This window comes from Mastigoproctus giganteus, chromosome 9 (genome assembly GCF_048544385.1).
Source record: "Mastigoproctus giganteus isolate SK-2022 chromosome 9, ASM4854438v1, whole genome shotgun sequence".
NCBI classification, from domain to species: domain Eukaryota; kingdom Metazoa; phylum Arthropoda; class Arachnida; order Uropygi; family Thelyphonidae; genus Mastigoproctus; species Mastigoproctus giganteus.
Window position 1 is genome coordinate 158,275,325 of NC_143583.1, and position 24,904 is coordinate 158,300,228.

Consider the following 24,904-nt stretch of genomic DNA (forward strand, 5'->3'; position numbering starts at 1 on the left):
ATCACCATTTCACTATATCATTATATCAGGACTTGTGTTAACAGGTGAGGTTGACTGGGGGACCCTCAGATCAATGGATATTGTTCAGTAACTACAGCAACTTGGTGAGTTAAACCTCATCTCCCACACGTGAAAAACAAATTCATTCTTATCATGTTATTTTTGTCTCTCTTTGTCAGGAAAAATCGTTTTAAAATTTACATGAAACAAATCCTGTGTATGCAACTTTTGCACAACCCTGTAAGTATGCATAAAATTCTGTATATAATGTACACTCAAGAAAGAACCAATACTATGAAATAACTAGTAAGAAAGATCTAGTAAGTTCACAGCCAGTTGCCAATTCACTGTGCAGTTCAGTTGTTCTTGAGAGGTAAAGTTTATTTCCCTGTTTTATCAAACTGCTTGTACCAGTTAAACCGGTTATGGAAAATTAGAATACATACAGAACTGGCAGATCCTGAATGGGTTCTTTCAGGTTTGGCATTTCTTACAGTCATTTTGGTGTATTTAGATAAATAGTTCAAGTGCAAGGGAAATTAAAGTTGCTGTCTCATTTAATGCACTGTATATTTATATTCACAAACAAACTAGTTGTTTTGTAGTTTTGTTTTGTCCCAAGAAGAATTAACTCACTTTTCCTTCCATATCATTAGTTCAAACCACATACAAAGAAGATGCAGCAGAATCTTTAAAAGAGTCTACAAATAGATATATGATTATTATTAACGATCTGAATGAGAACTTTCAGGAAAGTTCAAATATTTTCAGCAGAAAAGACCTTGAATAACATTTCAGATTAAATCTTTTAGTTGCAAAGGAGATTCTAACTTTAGTTATGGATGAAGCAAGACTCAGATTAAAATAATAGAACCTTTTAGAGAATGATAGGCTGAAATATGTTCATCAAACAGAGGAGACTCGTACTTTTTTGGAAATCAGTACCAAAAGATAAATACCTGAGTGTCAGATGTGCAGACCCAACAGTAATTTCTGTTTGCCTCAACCAGTCTTTGGCAATCTGTTTTCTCAGCCTTAAGCAATGGGAAGTTGAAGCTTTGTTTTGACAAAAAAAATTTGAATAAAATATTAAGACAAATTGATAGATAAAATAATTGAACAATGAACAAACTTCAAATTTTTAATGAAACTAAAGAAAACACCAATTGAAAGTTGTGTCGTTATGTCAAGTTGATGGGAAATGTAAAATGTCAAGAGCTTGCATGTTTGAATGGCACAAAAGATTGTTAGAAGGAAGAGAGAATGTGGAAGACGATGAATGACTAGGCCGTTTGGTATCCATGAAAACTGATGAAAATGTGAACCAGGTAAGGGCATTGATTAGAAGTGATTATTGTTTAAGCATTAGAATGATTGCATCAGAATTCAATATTAGCATTAGTAAAGGCACATGATGTAAGAAAACAAGCTCATATAGCATCAGCCAAAAAAAAAAAAAAAAAATCAAATCTAATTTTACAAATCTACTTGCTCGAAATGCTTGTCTAGTTCTACCTTGAATCTATTTAAGCTATCAACTTCTACAACAACAGATGAAAGTTTGTTCCAGCAATCAACCACATGCCGGCTAAAGGTAAACTTCCGCACATCTATCCTACAACTGTGTTTCCTCAATTTCAATTTATGCCCTCTCAGGCGATTATTCTGAGTAAGAGGAAGAATCCCATCAGCATTGAGCATGTTCAAACCATTCAAGGCTTTATACACCTCAATCAGATCACCTTGCAGGTACCTAGTCTCCAGACACTGCAATTTACAAAATTTAAATCTTTCTTCATAAGAGCAACCCTTTGTTCCATTCACTAATCTTGTTGCCCTTCTCTGCTTGCTCCAGCAGCTCTACATCCTTCCTAAAATGAGGCCTCCAGACTCATATACAGTACTCAAGGTGTGGCCTGACCATTGCCTTATACAAGGGGATAATCACCTCCTTATCCCTGCTAGCAAAAAATTCCTGTATATTGTGTTGACAAGACATCATGAGCTATTCTCAGAAAACTTCATATCTGCCTACCTGCACAATTACCCCCAGCTCCTTTTCATTCTCTACCGCTGTCAGTGTTGTACCACACAGTTGCAGTACTTCACATATGTCAATGTTAAATTTCAGTTGCCACCTCTCAGCCCATCTGCTCAACTTTTCTAGATCCTGTTGCAGCAGTGTACTGTCATTAGTGTTATTAACAACCCTGCCAACCTTTGTATCATCTGCAAACTTTGACATCAAGCTTGATATACCTTCATCAATATCATTGATAAATATACAAAATAGCAATGGGCTCAACATTTTTTTTTTCTTTGTTGTTGGATCATCAACAGTTGAACCATTGATATCCAATGGACCAATCTGATTCATCCCTTTCCTTCTAGAGTTTATATAAGTAAAGAACTCTTTGTTGTTTTCCTTTATATCCTTTGCCAAAGATTTCTCGTAATCTACCATTGCCTGCCTAACTTCCTTTGTGACTTGGTTACAGACCGACTTATATCTATCATAGGCTTTCATGTCACCCATTAATTTATGTATCCCATGCATTTTTCTTTTCTGCTACATGTCTCATTAGTTTATCTGACATCCATTTAGGCCTAAACCTTAAACAATATTTCTTAGTTAGTATGTAAAGTCTTGTAGCTTCCAAGATTAATTCTTTGAATGCTTCCCATTTTGAATTTGCTGTTGGTAACATCATCAGTTGGTCCCACCGTATAGAATTAAAATACTGTCTCACACCACCGTAGTCACCTTTACGAAAGCAAAAACCCTTCCCTTTACCCATGATGGTAGTTACCTCTTTGAGTAAATCCCACTTTAGCACACTGTGATCACTGTCACCTAGTGGTTCCTTTATCTGCAGATTCTTAATGCATGAAGAATCACTACTGATAATCAGATCAAGAGTATTACTCCCTCTAGTTGCCTCCTGAACATGTTGCTGTAGAAAACAATCATCCAATAAATCCACAAAAGCCTTGCTAGTGTGTGAGTGATCAACCCATGAATTCCAGTCAATATCTGGAAAATTAAAATCTCCCATTATAAGACTCTCTAATTTACTGGCCCACTCTATTTTCCTGTACAGTTGTTTATTATACTCATCAGAGTCATTAGCCCCATAATACAGTCATACTCAATTTTGATTTCATAGTGCTTATTCACACCAAACTTTCTTAAATTTTATGTGTTTCTTAACTAACAGCATAATCCCTCTATCTTTCCTGTACACATTGTACTCCCCCAAATTTCATTTTTGCATTCCCGTTATCTTTGTAACACCACATCTCCGATATCCCAACAATATCTGCCTTTGCTGTTTTGACCAACACAAGTCAAATTCATCAAATTTATCTACCAAATCTTAGAATTGGTGTACATGTAAGTATACATGCACCTGTTCCTATTATTATTAGCTATAAGGAAGCCTGAGGCTTATGCTGCACCAGCCAAAAAAAAAAAATTCCTGAGTTACCCTGAGAGAGAGAGAGAGAGAGAGAGAGAGAGAGAGAGAGAGAGAGAGAGAGAGAGCAGAAGGGAATCACCAAGAAAGAGAATGATGATATCCAACTCAGGACCCTGGGTGTGCCAAGCCCATTCTCACCAGATGTGAGCCCCCAGGATTAAATCTTAGCTATCCTAACACAACTCATGTGTTTACTTGTACCGTAATGACTCCCAGCAATCTCTGAAATATCCTGCATCTTGTTTTACAGGCTGCTGCTCATTCCAATAGAAGCAGTGCAAGAGTCACTTTCAACTCTGCCAGCGACTACTGTTAATGTATTAGTCCATGTATCTCTCCCCCCAAGCTAGTATTTTTCTGACCCACCTAACACTGCCTCAATAGCATCAACAAATATCCTTGCATCCTTTCCATTTAAGTGTATCCCATCCCTGTAGAAGCAGTCTCTCCTATTAACAAGTACAGACCAGGCTGAGAAAAATTCTACCCCTTGAGCCTTCCACAGTCTCTCCAGAGCTGAATTGATTGACATGGCTCTCTCATCATATACTCTCTCCTATCGCGTCTGGGCAGATTGCAGACACTTTGAAATTCAACCCTAATTCTCAGCTTTTTTCAATAGTGACCTGTACTATTACTTATCCATCTGGTCACATGGATAAGTAATTCTGCCGGTCTCCTAATCTTAATATCATTAATGCCAACATATACAAGAATATCATCTTTTGTGCCCTTAAAAGATATCTGCTCTAGAACATCATCAACCTTTGCCCCTAGCAGACATATCTCAGTCTTGTTCCACCTATCCTTTTTTGCACCAGCGCATTCTGCCTTGTGGGTTGTCGCTGTGGTGTTCAAGTGCAACTCTGGCGTCGTTGTGGGCAGCTTGAGAGCTTGATGGGCCCCTCAATTTAGATCCTTCGAGGGCATTCACTCTGTCCTTCAAGCTCTCATATAGGCCCATTATGCTACCATATAACCATATGGACAAAGAAACAGACAAATTTTAACTGAAGATTTAGGCTTGAGAAAATTATGTGCCAAGATGGTGACAAGAATTTTGAGTGAAAATTACAGAATGAGAAGACTCCAAGTTTGTGAAGATGTTTTTAAAAAAATTGAAGGTCCAGCTTTTTTGAGTACTGCAATACTTGTGATGAGAGTTGGCTGTTCCGGTATGACCCAGAAACTAAAAGACAGTCAATGCGATGGAAGACAAAGCAATCCCCAGTCCAAAAAAAGCAAGAATTTCAAAATAAAAATTGAAAACCATGCTTCTTATTTTCTTCGATATTAAAGGAATTATTATGGTTAAATACATTCCACCAAATGAGACTGTCAGTTGAAGTTGAAGTTACTGCATTGAACTTCTGACAAGGTTGCATGAAAAAATTTGAAGGAAGATACCTGAATTGTGAAAGGATGGTTGGATACTCCATCAAGACAATTCTTCAGAACACAACTTGTTCTCTGTTGGCCAGTTTCCCACCAAAAAACAAGGAAACTTAGGAAAAAAATACAAACAAAAAAATTTGGCACAAAATGACCAATCAGGACATGACAAAACAGATACCAGTAAAATCGAAGATCTGATATGCCATTACCACCCAAATGCAACAGTTGAACCCAAACAGATGCTTCATTTACACCAATCTCAACTTTCAACAGTGATAGAAGAACAAAAATCAATTGATTAAGCTAATAATACTCTGGTTTCTATCCTGCCTATTGTATCATCTGCTCCTCAAATTATGTCTAAACAGCATTTTAATCCCACAGGAAAGAAACTACAACGTTATACAGGGTGTCTCAAAAATATTGGTACAAACGTTTAGGGGAGGTAGGTAACATCTAAAGGAATGTGAATCACATAGGAACCCATAAGCGGAAACGTCACGGGAAAGTAGTAGCAGAGGCACAAGAAGCAGAAATGACACAAGACAGTAATTAGTGGCAAACATTTATTTGACATAACATTAACAATGGAGTTCAAGATGGTTACATTTCATGATGTTACAACAGATGCTCGAAGGTTCCACCATGAGATGCGATGCATGCGTGACACCAATGCAGCATGGATTTGGAGGACATGGTTGAACACACTTGGAGTTTCTTTGACAGTAGTAGCAGCGCAGACGAGTCTCGCCACGAGATCCTTTTCTGTCTCCACAGGCGATTCATACATAATAGATTTGAGGACCCCCCCCACAGAAAGAAATCAAGGCTTGATAAATTTGACCTCTGAGCAGTGTGACATGGCAAATTTGTTATGGAGTGCTTAAAGATTCAACAACGCGTTCTTATTATTAAAATGTAATATGAAAATCAGTCGTCGGTAATGGTGACCCTCAGATGCCTTCCAGACCCACAATTACTTGTTTAGTGGTTAATTTCTAGGAAAGCAGTGCTGTGGCAGATAGACCAAGGTTAGGCCACATTAGAAATGCATGCTCAGTGGAGAATATTGAAAGTGTTGTTGCACGAAAGTGTCACACACTTTTGTGCAACAATGTCCTAAAGGCGACGTTCCCAACAAATTGGAATTTCACGGTTGTCTCTGCAGAATATTCTCAAAAAAGATTTGCATATGTATCCATATAAGATACAGTTGATTCAAGAATTTCATCCTCGAGACCATGAACATCGTAACAACTATAGTAATTCAATCATACTCGTCTCTAACGAAGAGCCAAATTTTTACGAGAAAACCATAATGAGTGATGAAGCCCATTTCGACCCCAGCAGTTATGTTAACAAACAAAATATTGGGGGACTAAAAATCCACAAGTGATTCATCAGCGGCCATTACATCCTCGCAGAGTGACAGTGGTGTGTGGAATTTGGTCAGGAGGTGTAACTGTACCTTATTTCAAGGAGGAAAGGGCCAGATGTTCATCAGACTGACGGAAAGTTGAATGATTTTGTAATAACTGAGAGCAAAGTGGAGGAGAAATTGTTGAAGTTAGACATAAGAAAGGCACCTGGGGTGGATGGGATCTATCCAGTTATATTAAAGGAGGCAGCAAAAGAAGTAAGCAAACCCTTAGCCATAATTATGAGAGCATCCTTAGACTCGGGGGAAGTTCCCACAGACTGGAGATGTGCAAATGTATCTCCAATTCACAAAGAGGATCAAAGGATCACACAAGTAATTACTATATTACAGACTTGTTAGTTTCACTTCTGTTCCAGGGAAAATAATGGAGTCACTGGTTAAAGAAGCATTGCAGGATCATTTAGACAAGACTGCAGCAATAATTCAAACAGCATGGGTTTGTCAAGGGGATGTCTTGTCTGACCAATTTGATTGGATACTATGATGTGGTCACAAAGAAACTGGATTAAAAAATAATTTTGATACCCTATACTTGGATTTCAGGAAAGCTTTTGATACTGTTTCACATGGAAGACTACTGTACAAATTGGAGCAGTATGGCATTAAGGGCAAGTTGTTACAATGGATAAAATGATGGTTGAGTGGGAGAAGAAAGAGTGGTAATCAATGGGTATTGCTCTACGTGGACTTATGCTATTAATGGTATCCCTCAGGGTTCAGTGTTAGCCCCATTGTTGTTTTGTATATTTATCAATGATATTGATGAAGATATATCAATCTTGATGTCAAAGTTTGCAGATGATACAAAGGTTGGCAGGGTTGTTAATAACAGTAATGACAGTATGCTGCTGCAACAGGATCTAGAAAAGTTGAGTAGTTGGGCTAAGAAGTGGCAACTGAAGTTTAACATTGACAAATGCAAAGTACTGTATATGGGTAGTAGTAACCCCTGAGAAATGTACCAACTATGTGGTGTTACACTCAGGGTAGTTGAGAATGAAAGAGACCTTGGGGTAATTGTGCAGTCAGATATGAAGTTTTCTGAGCATGCAGACAGGCTGCCAGAGTAGTTCATGGAGGCTTGCCAATGATATACAGGAATTTTGCGAGCAGGGATAAGGAGGTGATTATCCCCTTATATAATGCAATGATCAGGCCACACCTTGAGTACTGCATACAGGTCTGGAAGCCACATTTTAGGAAGGATGTAGAAGTTGCTAGAATGAGTATAGAGAAGGGCAACAAGACTGGTGAAGGGAACAAAGGGGTGCTCTTATGAAGAAAGGCTTAAGTTCTGAAAATTGCAGCTTCTGGAGACTAGGCACCTGTGAGGTAATCTGATTGAGGTGTATAAGACCTTGAATGGATTGAGCAGGCTTAATTGCTGATGGGATTCTTTCTCTTTTTCAGATTATAAACCTGAGGGGGCATAGATTCAAATTGAGGAAAGACAGTTGTAGAATAGCTGTGCAGAAGTTTGCCTTTAGCCAGCGGGTAGTTGATTGCTGGAACAAACTTCCATCTGTTATTGTGAAAGTTGATAGCTAAAATAAATTCAAGGCAAACTAGACAAACCTTTCAAATGAATGGATCAGTGAAATGGGAATTTATTTAATTTTTTGGCTGATGCTGTATAAGCTTGCTTTTTTGCTTCTTGTGCCTATGCTAATTTCTTTGAAGATACTGCTGCAGGTAACACTGTACCTGTGAATGGTGACCACTACCATGCCATGATCGAGAACTTTCTATCACAGCAATTGGATGAGCTAATTTTGGAAAACGTGATTTCAGCAAGATGGTGGGCACTACATATCACACAGCACGAGCCACAATCGAAATTTTGAAGAGAATGTTTCCACGCCGATTAATCTCCAGAAGCGGTGACATCGACTGGCCACCAAGATCGCCAGATTTAACTGCTGCAGACTTTTTTGCTGTGGGGTTATCTTAAAGGACGTGTCTATACCAACAAGCCAACGTCAATTGAACAACTAAAGAACAACATTCAAGCAGCAATAGTTAAAATATCAATATCATCTGAAATTTGTTGAAATGTTATGAAAATGTTCTTGAAAGAGCTCGCATTTGTGTGGCAGCAAGAGGCAGCCATTTGGCTGACATTATATTCTACAAATAATTACAAGGTCCAAATAAAGCATTTATGTTAAAATATTTATTGTTTTGTCTTTATTATAGGAATTATTTGAAATGAAAGTTGTAAAGTTAGTTTTTGGCCACATGGTTTGACTATTGATGATCATGCTCAGGTAGCTGATAAACTGAATGAGTATTTTGCATCTACATTCCTACATGAGGAGTTATTCAAGGAGGGGAATGCCATATGGTATGATATGTCTTAAGTTGCTGATATGCCTAAAAACCCTAACCAACAACAACACTTCTCTATCAACATTGGAAATGGGTGCACATTGATAATTGTTCAAGAACTTATGGAAACTATTTTGTGGAGATCTTCCTGTTCCCCAGGTGTGTGGTAAGGATGCAAAACAGTTGTCAATGAAATTTCTACTCCAGTAGTTGCTGTGATTGTTTGCTTGTAGTAATTAGATAAGTTTATTTAATGATTTCTGTGATTGCATGTAGTACTGAAACTCACAATGCAAAACATTACATTTGCATGTGCTACATTCAATCACACAGTTGGCATGTGATATTTTGTGGTCATTTATATGCAATGAATAGTAAACACTACCAGTAGCATCATACCTGGTGGAAATTCATGCCAACAATCCATTACACGTTGGTGCTGCCATACAGGAAACTTCTGAAACGCCCATTGTATAATCATATATTTACTAATAAGACTATGGCACTATGACTAAAAATCCTTCCCTCTCTAATAACAAAAATAACAGCTAATAAGAGCACTTTTATTTTGCCTACTGTGTGTTTTTAGGGAAAGCATGGTCCTCCTGGAGATATAGGTCCAAAAGGCATTCCAGCAGAGTCACGACGTCCTGATATTATATATTTTATCCCGGGGCCTCCAGGACTTCCAGGAATGAATGTAAGCTTTTTGTTCTTAAATGATATAAACATTTTTATATAAATATATTTATAAAACTATTAAGTTTAAACATGTTAACAAAATTTAATTTAAAATTAATTTTGAATTAATTTTAAAATCTTTTTTTATTATCTCTCTTACAAGTATCAGGCTAGTTTTTATTTGTGGGTTAACTTTCATGTGCTAGCATGTGTTCTGACAGACACCACTTTTAAAAATTTTTTTTTTTTTTTTTTAATCTGGAAATAAAATTGAGTCCTCCCATGTACCTTTCCCACCAATATTCTCTAACTGGTTACGCTGTATTTTCTGTTTTCACATCAACAAATTATGAATTACAAGACATTAAAATTTTGTTTGGCATTTAACAGATGCCAAGTGTTTTATTAGGAGACTATTGTCAGGGAAACGGGGAATATTTTTTGTAATAAGGATAGGTGGAGTAGAACCAGGGTATGTCTGCCGGGAGCAACTATTAATGATGTCACCAACAGATTGTCAGATTTTAAGGGGGGTAAAGAGAATATTATTATTCATGTGGGGACTAATGATATTAAACGTACACGATCTGACGATTTGTTGGAAAAATACAGGACCATGCTGAGGAAATGCCACGAGCTAGGCCACAATGTCTATGTGTCTGCAATTTTGCCCAGACACGATAGGAGGGATTATATGTTAAAAGCCTTGTGGATTAACTCAAGACTTGAAGGACTCTGCAAGGCTAACAAAACAAAGGTGGTGCAAAAGTTTTTGCCAGTATTATTGAGGAAACCTTAAAGGTTCAGGGAAACTGCTAGTTGGGGGGGGAGGATGTGGGTAATACTGACACACGTTTATCTGATAATATTGGTCAAAGTAACTCTTGCACATACCTTAAGAGTTCTTATCTGTTACCCCAACTGAACGTATTATCTAGATGTTCTGGGGGCAGAAACGTTTCACGTGAGTGGGTAACTAATGCCAGGGAAGAGAGCCTAAAAAACTTCAAGGGTTGTGTTAGGGTTGTTAAATATACAAGAACAGTAAGTCTTAATTGTTTATACAGTAATGTTAGAAGTGTCATCAATAAAATGAGCGAATTCGAACTGCTGGTTAAAACAAGTAACGCGGACATAATAGGGCTTACAGAGACGTGGTGACACCCAGAAATTGGGGATGATGAGTTTCAGTACGGCTTGTATAATGTATTTAGGAAGGATAGGGTAGATAGAAGGAGTGGTGGGGTAATGCTTCTTATCAGAAGCAGCCTGAGTTCGACGATACCTTTCCCAGAATCAGACGTTTCACATGTTAGTATAGAATCTGTATGGTGTGAGATAGTTGGAAACAAAGGTATAATGCGAGTAGGAGTAATCTACAGACCAGGTGATTGTGAAGATTATGACAAAAGCCTCTACATGCAAATGGAATGGGCAAGTAAGCGTCAATGTCTTATTATGGGTGATTTCAATTTGCCTCTAATTGATTGGAGAAAATGGGAAGGAAACTCGACATGGGGAACAAAATTTTTAAATTAACTAGATGACTGTTATTTGTATCAACATGTAAGGGAAAGTACTAGAAAAAAGAATATCCTAGACCTCATTATCACCCATGAATCAGATGACATAACAGGGCTGACAGTAGAGGAACCAGTAGCAGAAAGTGATCACGGATTTCTACGGTGGATGATGATGAGAGAGGTAGCAGCAGTAAAGGGCAAAGGAATAGGTTTTAATTTCAGAAAAGGAAATTACGATGCCTTAAGGTACTACATGGCCTCTATTAACTGGGTAGATATCGTGCAGAGAATGAACACATTTAAACTGTGGTATGCTTTTAAAACATTAATCACAGATGCCTTGAATGCGTATATACCAGTAAAAAAAATACTCCACGAGGAGGGTTCCAAGTTGGATGAATAGTGAAGTTGCCACATTACTTGAACAGAAAAAGGTGGCATGGAAGGGTTACAGAGCAATAAAAAGTACTGAAGCCTATAACAGCTACAAGGTGATGTGTAATAGAGCCACAGAAAAGGTTCGACAGGCAAAGGCAGTTTATGAGAAATCACTAGCAAAGAGGGGGGATAAGGAATTCTTCACATATATAAATGTCAAGAAGAGCAGGACAAACCAGAATGGCATTTATATATGTGAAGAAAGGTCATTCCCTGACCTTTCCGCATCCTCCATATTTGGTGGTGACGGGCTCGAACCACGGTCTAATCAAGAAGCGTGTGCTAATGCACCGCTGCTCCTTCCCACCTAGCTACGGAGGCGCCATGAAAAATATGTAATTAATGATATTGAAATTTTGCAAGATTATTTAATGAGAAAACTTTCTAGCTTACATGGAGGCTCCTGGAGTTGATGGTATATATACCCCATAATCTTAAGGGAGGCAGCAAGTGAGTGCATTGAACCATTGAGGCTAATTATGCGAGCATCACTAGACTCTGGGGAGATTCCGTTGAATTGGAAAAGTGCCAATGTATCTCCCATACATATGGGTGTCTCTAAAAGTGAAGTGAGAAATTATTGACCTGTCAGTCTGACTTCAGTGGTAGGGAAAATCATGGAGGCAATGATCAAGGGTGGAATTCAGGATCATTTGGATCGAATTGAAATTCTCAAGGATACTCAGCATGGCTTTGTAAAGGGAAAATAATGTTTAACAAATCTGGTTCGCTATTTCGGAAGGGTCACTCACGAGCTGGATTTAGGGAATAATTTCGACATTGTTTATTTAGATTTCAGCAAAGCTTTTGACTCATTCCCACATGAGCGGTTGCTTTATAAGCTGGAACAGGTTGGAATCACTGGGAAAATCCTTAGATGGATAGCAGGATGGCTTCAGGGCAGGAGGCAGAGGGTTGTGATAAATGGCTATTCCTCAGATTGGGTTGATGTAAGAAGTGGGGTTCCCCAAGGATCAGTATTAGGACCACTGTTGTTTTTAATTTTCATAAATTAAATTGATGAAGAGATAGAGGGCGTGATGTCTAAATTTGCAGATTATGTTAAAATTGTTAGATTGGTTAATGATCACTGTCAAGCTGAGCTTCTTCAGAGAGAGAACTAGATAGACTTCAGGAATGGTCAGAAAAATGGGCTATGCCTTAATCCAACAAAGTGTAAGGTATTACACCTGGGAAACAGTAATCCCGAAATAACTTATTCACTTGGTGGAGTTCAGCTAAACCCAGTACTGGAGGAAAGGGACTTGGGTGTTACAATACGGTCAGACATGAAATTCTCTGAGCATTGTAAACAGGTTGCAAGGAAGGCCCATGGTGTCCTATCGATGATCTATCGAACTTTTGTAAGTAGAAATAGGAACGTGATAATCCCATTATATAAGGCTTTTGTTAGACCACACTTGGAATACTATGTTCAAGTATGGAGACTGCACCTAAAGAAAGATATCGAGCTTCTTGAAAGGGTGCAAAGACGGATCACTCGCCTGGTGTCCTTATGAAGAAAGACTTCGAATATGGGGTTGCAGAGTTTGGAAACTAGACACCTTAGAGGAGATGTGATTGAGGTGTTTAAGGCTCTGAGAGGCATCAGTAAAATGAATGTGGACAAAATTTTCAAGATTATAAATGATGCTAGAACTAGGAGACATAAATTCAAGTTACAGGGGGGGAAAATGTTTAGATTGGACTGCAGGAAGTTTTATTTTAGCCAGCGAGTTATAAATTACTGGAATAAGTTGCCTACATGGGTGGTAGAGGCTGGCAGTTTGGGAAAATTCAAAGGATATCTGGATAGTATCTTTGAGTCAGGGAAGCGCATAGGATGATACGTTTAATTTCCTTTTTTTTATTAATTATTATTATTTATTTATTATTTTTTTTTAACATTGTTTTGTTCAGTTTTTTTTTTTTTTTTTGGCTGGTGCAGCATAAGTCATAGGCTTTCGTGCACCATGCGGCCATTACTAAGACTAAGTGAGCAAAAGCATCTACCTTTCTTCTAGGCAACTCCCATTTGCATGTGGTGTCTGTGAAATGCCATCAACAAGGTCTAATCTTGAGATAATGCTTTGATTTTGCTGACTAAACATGAACAGCTGATCTGAGTTTAATTCCAGTGGGGGGATCAGTGTCCTTAAATTCTAAAAAAAAAAAAAAAAAAGTGTGATAAAAACTTTATTATTATTGACTTCTCATTTATTCTTGTTCAATATTTTTTTATTGGGTTTAGAAAATCATAATGACTAGATCACCATTTTCAATTCAGTAAAAAAAAAAAAAAAAAAAAAAAACTAAAAATTAATTTTTTATAATTAAAACAAAATAGGAGGGGTAATTAAATAGGTGCCAGACGAGTGTCCTTGTTACAATTGAGGATGTGAGTGAGTGAGGGAAGGTTTACCTCATCTAATCCTATTAGGTTTCTAAAGAATCCTAATAGGATTAGATGAGGGAAGTGGAAGTAATGCCTTACATTAAAAGAAAATAACAGAGAAATAAAGGACTGAGAAACTGGAATAGCTTCATTAAAAAGACAATAGAATAAAATGATTCTGATAAGAAAGACCAGTAAGACTTATAATCAAGATCTTAACTTAAAAGTACACCAGGCAGAATTTTGGTTTGGAAAAAAATATATATATATACAATACCCTCCATCACTGTTATAATTCAAGCAAAGCTTGTTTGATGCTCTTATCATATTCTTTGGTCAATTTCTTTTAAATCAAAATCAGTTGGGAAAAACCTTTAAAATTTTTAAAACTGAAATAAGAAAGTGACGAACAATTAATTTCGCTCAGTATTAATTAAATATAAGACTGGGAACACCCTTACATAACATTTGAGATCCTTCATTTCATAGTAACCTTCACTTCTCTATAATGTTGATTTTTATGAAGCAGATGGTTACCAGTATTCATTTTAAGGCAGTGGCATAAGTTTAGATAATGTTACAAACAGAAGATTACAGTTAAAACTTGAGAGAGAGCTAAAGTTGCTTTGTGAACTGCATAATAATATATTGAAAGAAATGTGAAAATAAAAGGTGGGGGAAACATAATGACAGAATAATGAAACTAAAACCAGAACTAAAATTAAAAATAACTCATTAAGGCAAAAAGATTCATCTCCAGCAAATTATAAACATGTTGGTTAAAGCTGTACCCTTGGATTCACTAATTTGCACTCCTTGATCATCGTGAGGGTATGATGTAAGAAGAACATGTTAAAAAAGAAAAAGTGCAAATTTGCACATGTTAGGTTATCTGGCTTTTACATTGATAGAAGGAAGAAACATATTGAATGGCCTCCAAACACAGAAGTAATTGGTTATGTATGTTTGCATTTGATATTGGTAGAAACTTAGTTGAAAAAATATTTTTTAGCCAATGTTTCATATGCACAAAAGGAAAGCTGTAATTAGTAATTTAGTTTGATCAATATTAGGAAAGTCGTTTTGTGTTACAGCATACAGTGATAATTCACTGTTTTTATACATTGAAGATAGACTTGGTAATAAGCATGATTTTGGAAACATTTCACATCATATCTTGTGGTAATCAAACTCTAGTAGTATCAAACTGACATTTCCTTGGTCTTCTCCATTTATCTCCATATTAGGCCTGTAGTAAATAAATGAAATGGTCATATGGCAATATTGTTGGCAGATTAAGACCCACTGATACCTTTAGGCACTAAGCCTTTGAGATAACATTTCTCCCTGTCACACTGCCCATATGGGCAGTGTGACAGGGGGAAATGTTATTATATGATGTACACATAACTGTACTGTACATAGTAAAAAAAATATGTGTTGTATTATCCAGAGCTTCCAGTGTAGCAGAGAGTAGCATAATGGCCAAACGAACTATACTGGTTAAATTAGAGGTCAAAATTTCAATGCAGAGGTTATTATCAAGGAAGAAAACTTATAGAGCATTAGCCAAAAAAAAACTGTCAATCACACTTATCCATTCCCTTTAATAATGTACAGTGATAATAATACTTCCTTAAATTTATTCAAACTGTCTGCTTCTATAATACCAGTTGGAAGTTTATTTCAATAATCAATTACTCTCTAGATGAAAGCAATTTTTTGCATCTATATCCTGCAGCAACCCCTTTTCACTTTGTGGGTTGTCTGAGGAAGAGTAAGGATGCCATCAGCATTTAAAGTCTTAAACATTCAGTTAGACACTCCTCTAATTGAAGTGTTTACAGTACAGGTGCCTGGTTCCAAGCATTGAAATTTTCAGGACTGAAGACTTTTATGATAGGTACACCATTTTGTGTTCATGTCTAATCTTGTTGCTCTTCTCTGCACCCATTCCAATATTTCCACATACTTCTTAAAACAAAGCTTCCAAACCTTTATGCATGAAGATGTGGCTTAACCATTGTCTTATACAATAGGATAATCATTTCCTTATACCCGTTGATGAAATTTCTGAATATCATTAACGATATCATATACTTCGATTTCATAAAAGCTTTTGGTACTGTTGCACATGTAAGACTGCTGTACAAATTGGAGAGGTATGGGATTAAGGGCAAATTGCTACAGTGGATAAAGGAATTGTTGAGTGGGAGATGGCAGAGAGTGGTAATAAATGGACATTGCTCTATGTGGACTAATCATATTAGTGGAGTCCCCCAAGGTTTGGTGCTGGGCCCATTGTTGTTTTGTGTATTTATCAATGATATTGATGAAGTTATATCAGGCTTAATGCAGTAGTAGTAGAAGCATTAGTAATGGAGGCATGTGATGCAAGAATATGAGCTTATGTAACATCAGTCCAAAAAAAAAACAATTTCACACATCCATTCCCTCTAAATATTTGCCCAGTTTCTCCTTGAATTTATTAAGCTATCAACTTCCACAACAACAGATGGAAGTTTGGAACGTTTGTTCCAGCAATTAACCATCCGCTGGCTAAAGGCAGGGGTTTAGAGGGGGATAGGCATTCTGTGTGTTATCACAGACACATTATAAAACACTGATGGATCCAATATATTTCTATTTTAGAAGATTTAGGAGAAGTCTGATTGGCCTGCCTCCCTAAAATCCACTCATGCACACCTTCTCAATGGTAAGCCCTGTTATGTGACTTTGGTGGCAACAAACATGTAGAGTGGTTCTTGTCAATATTCCTGGTCAGTGTGAAGAGGAAAAGACCAAACCCTCCAGCACATGAGAACGTGATGAAACAAATGGCCCTCAGTCCCTAGCGGCTTTTACCCCCCCCCACTTATGGTAGCGAGAGGATCAGAGTGGGAGCAGAGGGTGCTAAGTATCTCTGGGACCAGGCTGCCATGCATGGAAACTGAACTTGGCCTGTTCCAATGTAAGGTCGCTCATTGGTGAAGATATTATATTAGAACTGGAAAAGGAATTAGAAAATGTGAATTGGAATATCATCAACTTGGCTGAAACAAGAAGAAGAAGAAATGAATCACTTATAAGTTTATCAAGTTGAAATCTGCTGTACACCAATGGAAACAGTGAAAAGAGCAAAGGTGGAGTTGGCATTCTAGTAGTAGTAGTGGCATGTGATGCAAGAAAGCAAATGTATGAGCTTATGCAGCATCAGCCAAAAAAAAAATCACACCATTCACTCCAAATGCCTGTCCAGTTCCTCCTTAAATTTATTCAACCTATCAACTTCCACAACGACAGATGGAAGTTTGTTCCAGCAATTAACCACCCGCTGGCTAAAGGCAAATTTACGTACATCTATTCTACATCTGTCTTTTCTTAATTTGAATTTATGCCCCCTTAGGTTCGTAATCTGAACAAGTGGAAGGATCCCATCAGAATTCAGTGTGCTGAACCCATTCAAGGCCTTATACACCTCAATCAGATCACCGCGCAGGTGCCTAGTTTCCAGCCACTGCAATTTGCAGAACTTAAGCCTCTCTTGATAAGAGGATCCCTTCATTCCCCTCACTAATCTTGTTGCCCTTCTCTGTACACGCTCAAGTAAATCTACATCCTTCCTAAAATGAGGCCTCCAGACCTGTATGCAGTACTCAAGGCTTGGCCTGACCATTGCCTTATACAGAGGGATAATCACCTCCTTTTCCCTGCTAGCAAAATTCCTATATATCATTGACAAAACCCCATGACCTGCCCTGGCAGCCTGTCTGCATTGTTCAGAAAACTTCATATCTGCCTGCACAATTACTCCCAGGTCATTTTCATTTTCTACCACCTTAAGTGTAGTACCACACAGTTGGTATGTTTCTCTGGGGTTACTTCTACCTATATGCAGTACTTTGCATTTGTCAAGGTTAAACTTCAGTTGCCACTTCTTAGCCCATCTGCCCAAATTATCTAGATCCTGTTGCAGTAGCACACTGCCATTACTGTCATTAACAACCCTGCCAACCTTTGTATCATCTGCAAACTTCGACACTAAGCCTGATATACCTTCATCAATATCATTGATAAATATACAAAACAACAGTGGACCCAACACCGAACCCTGTGGGACTCCACTAATAACATTAGTCCAAGAAGAGCAGCACCCATTGATTACTACCCTCTGTCTTCTCCCACTTAACCATCCTTTTATCCATTGTAGCAACTTACCCTTAATACCATTCTGCTCCAATTTGTACAATAGTCTTCCATGCGCAACAGTGTCAAAAGCTTTCCTGAAATCCAAATATATGATATCGAAATTATTTTTTGCATCCAGTTCCTTTGTAACCACATCATAATATCCTATCAAATTTGTCAGACAAGACTTTCCCTTAAACTCATGCTGTGTCTGAATTATTGCTGAAGTCTTGTCTAGATGATCCTGCAATGCATCTTTAACCAGCCACTCCATTATTTTACCCGGAACAGAAGTTAAACTAACTGGTCTGTAATTACCTGTGTCACCCTTCGATCCCCCTTTGTGAATTGGGGATACATTTGCACATCTCCGTGGGAACCTCCCCTGAGTCCAAGGATGCTCTCATAATTATGGCTAAAGGTTTGCTTAGTTGCTTTGCTGCCTCCTTTAATATAACTGGATAGATCCCATCCACCCCCAGATACCTTTCTTATGTTTAACTTCAACAGTTTCTCCTCCACTTTGTTCTCAGTTATTACAAAATCATTAAGCACCCTGTTACAATTTGATAACCTTGTGGCATTTTCAAACCTTAATAACTCCTCATGTGTGAATGTAGATGCAAAATACTCATTCAGTTTGTTTGCTATCTGAGCAGGATCATCAAGAGCAACGTATCAACTCTGCGGTACTACACTGACAGTGGTGGAGAATGAAAAGGACCTGGGGGTAATTGTGCAGGCAGATATGAAGTTCTCTGAGCAGTGCAGACGAGCTGCAAGAGTAGCTCATGGTGTCTTGTCAATGATATACAGGAATTTTTCTAGCAGGGATAAGGAGGTGATTATTCCCTTGTATAAGGCAATGGTAAGGCCACATCTTGAGTACTGTATACAGGTCTGGAGGCCTCATTTCAAGAAGGATGTAGAGCTGCTGGAACGGGTACAGAGAAGGGCAACAAGATTAGTAAATGGAACAAAGGGTTGCTCTTACGAAGAAAGGCTTAAGTTTTGCAAATTACAGAGTCTGGAGACTAGGCACCGGCGAGGTGATCTGATAGAGGTGTATAAGGCTTTGAATGGTTTGAGCATGCTCAATGCCAATGGGATTCTTCATCTTTCTCAGAATAATCACCTCAGAGGGCATAAATTCAAATTGAGGAAGGACGGATGTCGGATAGATGTGCGGAAATTTGCCTTTGGCCAGCGGGTGGTTGGTTGGTGGAACCGACTTCCATCACTGGTTGTTGAAGTTGATAGCCTAAACAAATTTAAAGCTCAACTGGACAGGTATTTCGAACGAACGGAGGGGTGAAATGGGAGTGGTTTTTTTTTTTTTTTTTTTGTTTTTTTTTGGCTGATGCTGAATAAGCTTGCTTTCTTGCATCATATGCCTCTGCTAATGCTAATGCTAATGCTAAACAGTCGAACCATCGATGTCAAGTGGTCCAATCAGATTCATCCCCTTCCTTTTAGAGTTTATATAAGTAAAGAAATCCTTGCTGTTTTTCTTAGCATCTTTTGCCAAGGATTTCTCGTAATCTGCCTTCGCCTGCCTAACCTCCTTTGTAACTTGGTTACAGATCAACTTGTAACTATCATAGGCTTTTGTATCACGTGTTAATTTGTATGCATCCCATGCATTTTTCTTCTCTGTTACGAGTCTCATTAGTTCATTTGACAACCACTTAGGCCTAAAACTTGAATTGTTCTGGTCCATAAAGATATAAAAAACATTTTGGAATTAAAAAGTACATCACCAAGGGTGTCAAGACTGCTACTCAGGATTTCTAGGCGGTACAAACTATAGGTTATAATGATATATGCCCAACATCGAGCCATGATCATGAAAAAGTCGAAAAAATGTACACCGAAATTGAGAGACCCTTGATGAACAGAAAACTCACTACACCATTATTATGGGAGACTTCAATGTTAAGGTTGGAAAGAGACAAAAAAAACAGCACAGAAAATGAAACTATAGAAAATTTTTCTATAGTTTCCCTTTGGAATTGGTAAAAGAAATGAAAGAGGTGAAAGACTTGTGGAATTTGCAGAATCTCGAGGAATGTCAGTAATGAGCCATTTTTTTTTTTTTTTTTTTTTTTAAGAAAAGGGTGAACAGAAAATGGACATGGAAAAGCCCAAATGGATTAACAACTAATGAAATCGACTTCATCCTCTCTAACAGAAGATATATTGTGAACGATGTTACCATCCTGAACAAGGTAAATGTTGGAAGTGATCACAGAATGGTAAGATTCACGCTTAATATAGATGTAAGGAAAGAAAGGAAAAAACTGACTCGAATAAATAATTCAAAGTTTTTTGAGATAACAGAAGAGGAGAAAAAGCAGTATGTACTGGAACTTAAGAACATGTTTGAACTTCTGAAGACCCTTCAGGGCCAAGATATCGACGAGGAATACAACATTTTTCTGAAAGTGGTAAAGCCTGAGAAACCTATAGGTAAAAATAAATCCAAAGAAGAAAAAAATTAGTCAAGAGACACTTGTGATGATGAACTGAAGACCACAAATGAAGAGAAGATAAACACTGACAAGGACAAAATTGAGTATACCGAGTTATTCAAAGCCATTAGAAAGAGACTCAAAGAGGACATAAGAAGATTTAACACAAGAAAAGTAGAACAAACATTAAGGGGAAACAAAGGACTTAAATCAGCAGTCATGAGCTGTAATACAGAAAGACAAATGATACTGAAACTGAAGAATAGTGTACATATATATATATATATATATATATATATATATATATATATATACACACTATTCTATGTATATAGGGCGTCTCCATAGCCAGGTGGGGAGGAGCAGCAGTGCGTAGCACAGGCTTCTTGATTAGACCGGGGTTCGAGCCCGTCACCACCAAATACGGAGGATGCGGAAAGGTCAGGGAATGACCACCGCATATCCCGGAGCAATATGGCCTTAGTTGCTAGTGCTCCTAAAAACCAAACAACAACATATATATAACAGAGAAGGCATATTCAAATAGCTGAAGACTACTATAACGAATTATATAAGGAGCAAGGAAATTATGCAAGCAGTGGGGAAGATGGATCGCAAATTAGTAACACATACAACATACCTGATATCCTTCCTGATGAGGTAGAACATATGTTGAAGAAAATGAAGAATCAGAAAGCTCCCGGGGAAGATGAAGTTACTGTAGAGTTGTTAAAATTGTGAGGAAGAGACATGACACAAAAACTGGCAAGACTTTGTCATGTCTCTTCACAAAATGCATTAGAAAAGGGGTGACGTCTAAGGAGTGGAATAATGCAATCATAGTTTTGCTGCATAAGAAAGGAGATAAACCAGAAATTGGAAATTATAGACCAATTAGCTTGTTGTCCCACATCTACAAGTTGTTCGGAAGTAAAAAAAAGTAAAATGCAGCCATTATCAACCACTGCAGGATGGAAGCCACCTCAACAATTCATGCTGAGGGAAATGGACCATAATCTGCCACGCTGGTCCAGTGCGGGTTGGCAGATTCACCGTATTCAGCAGTCAGGGGCTTGAACCCCGGTCTACTCAAAGAGCGTGTGCTACTGCACTCCCGCTCCTGCCCACTCGGCTACGGAGGCCTTAAGTTGTTCGGAAGGGTCATCACTAACACATTAGAAAGAATACTTGATGAGAATCATCCAAAAAAGCAAGTTGGTTTTAGGACAGGATTCTCAACTATGGATCACCTTTACATAATATTGCAGTTAATGGAGAAAGCAATTGAATAAAAGACACCATTATGTCTGGAATTTGTGGATTATGAAAAGGCATTTGGCTCCATACAACATAAGGCAATGTTTTGGGCACTGAAAGACAAAGCATAGACACCCCATAGATTATGATTTTGAAGAAAATATATGAGAACGCTACCTCCTTTATTAGACTAAATAAAGACAATAGCAAATTTAAAATTGAGAAAGGAGTTCATCATAGTTCATCATCTCTGGGAGTAGGAGATCTGCGGATTTACTTAAAAAAGTACAGCTCAATTCTGAAAAATGGTCGTGAGTTAGGATTGAATTTAAAAGTGTCTGCAGTTCTGCCCAGACATGATAGGAGGGTGTATATGATGAGAGCCTTGTCAATCAATTTGGCCCTGGAGGAACTGTGCAAGGCTTAAGGGATAGAATTTTTCTTAGCGTGATCTCTTCTTGTTAACAGTAGAGACTTATTCTGCAGGGATGGGATACACTTAAATAGAAGGGGTGCAAGAGTTTGTTGGTGCTATCGAGGCAGCATTAGGTGGGTCGGAAAACTGTTAGCTTGAGAGGGGATTCACAGACTAAAAGGTTAATATAAGCTGCAGGCAGAGGTGAAAGTGATTCCTACACTGCTTCTATTAGAATGAGCAGCGGTCTGGATGATGGGGTGCTGGGGGAGGTTAGGGACTGGTGGCAGTCATCATGAAACAAATAAATACATCTACTGTGTTAGGGTAACCAAGAATAAGAATTATTTTTGTATACTTGTACACCAATGCTACCGCATCCGGGGTAGCCGATGCGCCAGCACTGGGGACCCAGGGTACTGGTGTGAAGTGGACCACTGGCCACAGAACAAGCTGTTATAACAATGTTACCGCATCCGGGGTAGCCGATGCGCCAGCACTGGGGACCCAGGGTGCTGGTGTGAAGTGGATCACTGGCCACAGCAATAAGCTTACTACGCCGAAAAGGACAATTAACATTGGCGAATGGAATGTTCGAACGGGGCACCACGTTGGACAAAAGGAAATCATTGCCCAAGAACTACTTAGGTGCAAGATATCAATCGCGGCATTATCCAAATTAAGACTCACCGGGTCTGGAACGATGATCATCCAACCACCAGCACCTAATGAAGCGGTTATGCTATTCTACTCTGGTGGTGAGAAACGAGAAGCAGGAGTGGGCTTTATGGTCGATGCTCAGGCCACCAGTAGTGTGATCGCTTTCCAACCAATATCGGACCGCCTGGCAGTCCTTACTGTCAAGGGCACCATCAAGACCCATATTATCTCCGCCTATGCGCCAACTGAGACTAGCCTGGACTCGACCAAGAATGACTTCTACAACCAGCTCCAACATACGCTGGATTCAATTCCGCAGACAGAAGTGATCATCCTCGCAGGGGACTTTAATGCCCATATTGGCGTGGACAGATCTGGTTGGGAAACAACAATGGGCAAGTTTGGCCATGGGAAGATCAATGACAACGGCTTACGTTTGTTGTCCTTTGCCGCATCTAACAACCTGATCATTGGAAACAGCCATTTCCAGCACCCTCAAAAACATCAACTTACATGGCGAAATCCATCTGGCAAGGACTCAGCAATCCTGGACTACATTTTGATCAATGCCAGATTTCGCTCATCACTCATGGACGTTCGTGCCATGAGGGGACCTGATTGCGGATCTGATCACTACCTCATCCGGGCTAAGGTGCAGCTCAAATTACGGCATGCAAAAAGATCATCTCGGTCAGCCAAGCTGGACTGGAGGCAGCTAATGAATGCTGCCAACAAACAGGCATATCAGATCGCCCTATCCAACCGCTTCGAGATGCTGGCTGTGCCCGAGGATATAAATGAAGAAGAAAAGCAGATCTCTGATGCCATCTTGGAATGTGCCAAGCCCCTATGTCCACCTGCCCGACGTCGAACGCAACCATGGATATCAGACGAGTGCCTCGACCTCGTGGACAAACGGAAACGGGCAAAGTTGGTCGACTTTGAACGGTACCGGCAGCTAAACCGAGAAGTCCGGCAAAGAATGACAGCAGAAAGAGAAGCATACTGGAACCAAGTGGCAGACGATCTTGAAGTGGCGGCATCCAAAAACGAGTACCGCACTCTCTACTGCACCCTCAGATGTCTGAGTGGAAAGACCAAATTGACTAGTGACAACATCAAGAATGCTGATGGGACCTTCGTGCGATCACCATCCAAACGCCTGCAACGGTGGAGTGAATTCTTCAAAGCTTTGTATAATCACGACCCACCTCAGGGACCGCCAGCAACAACACTCTCGATCGACCCCCCCTGAGGTCTCCATGGTTGATGTTGAGCCTACAGTAGAAGAAGTGAAAGCAGCCATACAATCCCTGAAGAATGGCAGGGCACCAGGAGTGGACCAAGTCACCACAGAAGCGATCAAAGCCGGGGGAGATGTACTGCTTCGCCGACTACACTCACTCCTCAAAACCATCTGGTGCACTGAACAAATTCCGTTAACATGGAGGAAAGCTATTATCGTACCGATCCACAAGAAAGGTGATAACCGGGACTGCAAGAACTACCGTGGCATCAGCCTCCTTTCCATCATCGGAAAGGTCTTTATGAAGATCATCCAGTCAAGACTGCAAAAACATCGCGAGCAAACCAGTCGAGAAGAACAGGCAGGATTTAGACCTGGGCGAGGATGCTGTGATCAAATCTTTGCCATTCGTCAGCTGATGGAGGAGAGGATCCGGTGTGGACAGCGAACCGTCATTGTTTTCATTGACTTTAAGTCTGCTTTCGACTGTGTCCACCGGCCTGCCTTATGGAAACTACTAGAGGTTGAACATGTACCTCAAAAAGTCATCACACTCCTCCAAACTGCATACAATGGTTTAACCAGCCAGGTGCGCATCTAGAATGATTTATCTGAGGGATTTACCATCCAAACTGGAGTCCGCCAAGGGGATGTAGCCTCCCCGTTGCTTTTCAACATCGTGGTCGACGCCATTATGAGGCAAGCATTCAGAAACAGACAGGGCATACAATATGATAAGGATCACTATGTGACTGACCTGATGTTTGCTGATGATAGTGCTATCCTTGCCGGTAACGACGCTGAAGCCACGGACATCCTCTACGACATTGCCCGCATTGCCCGGCCATACGGTTTGAAGATCAATGCTGGTAAGACAAAGGCCCTGACAACAGATGGGTCGCAAGCCACCATCTATCTCGAAGGCATCCAGATCGAGCAAGTGCAGGACTTTAAATACCTTGGGTCGCTGGTCCAGGAGAAGAAAGT

At 39.1% G+C, this 24,904-nt stretch overlaps 1 protein-coding gene across 1 annotated transcript in view; it reads left to right on the forward strand.

Moving 5' to 3' along the window:
* LOC150080841 (uncharacterized) overlaps nt 1–24,904 on the forward strand; it is an 852,072-nt gene that overhangs the window by 270,124 nt on the left and 557,044 nt on the right. The window contains exon 10 of the mRNA XM_090381010.1: nt 9,233–9,343. Coding sequence (XP_090237136.1) covers nt 9,233–9,343 — 111 coding nt within the window. The remainder of the gene's footprint in view (nt 1–9,232; nt 9,344–24,904) is intronic.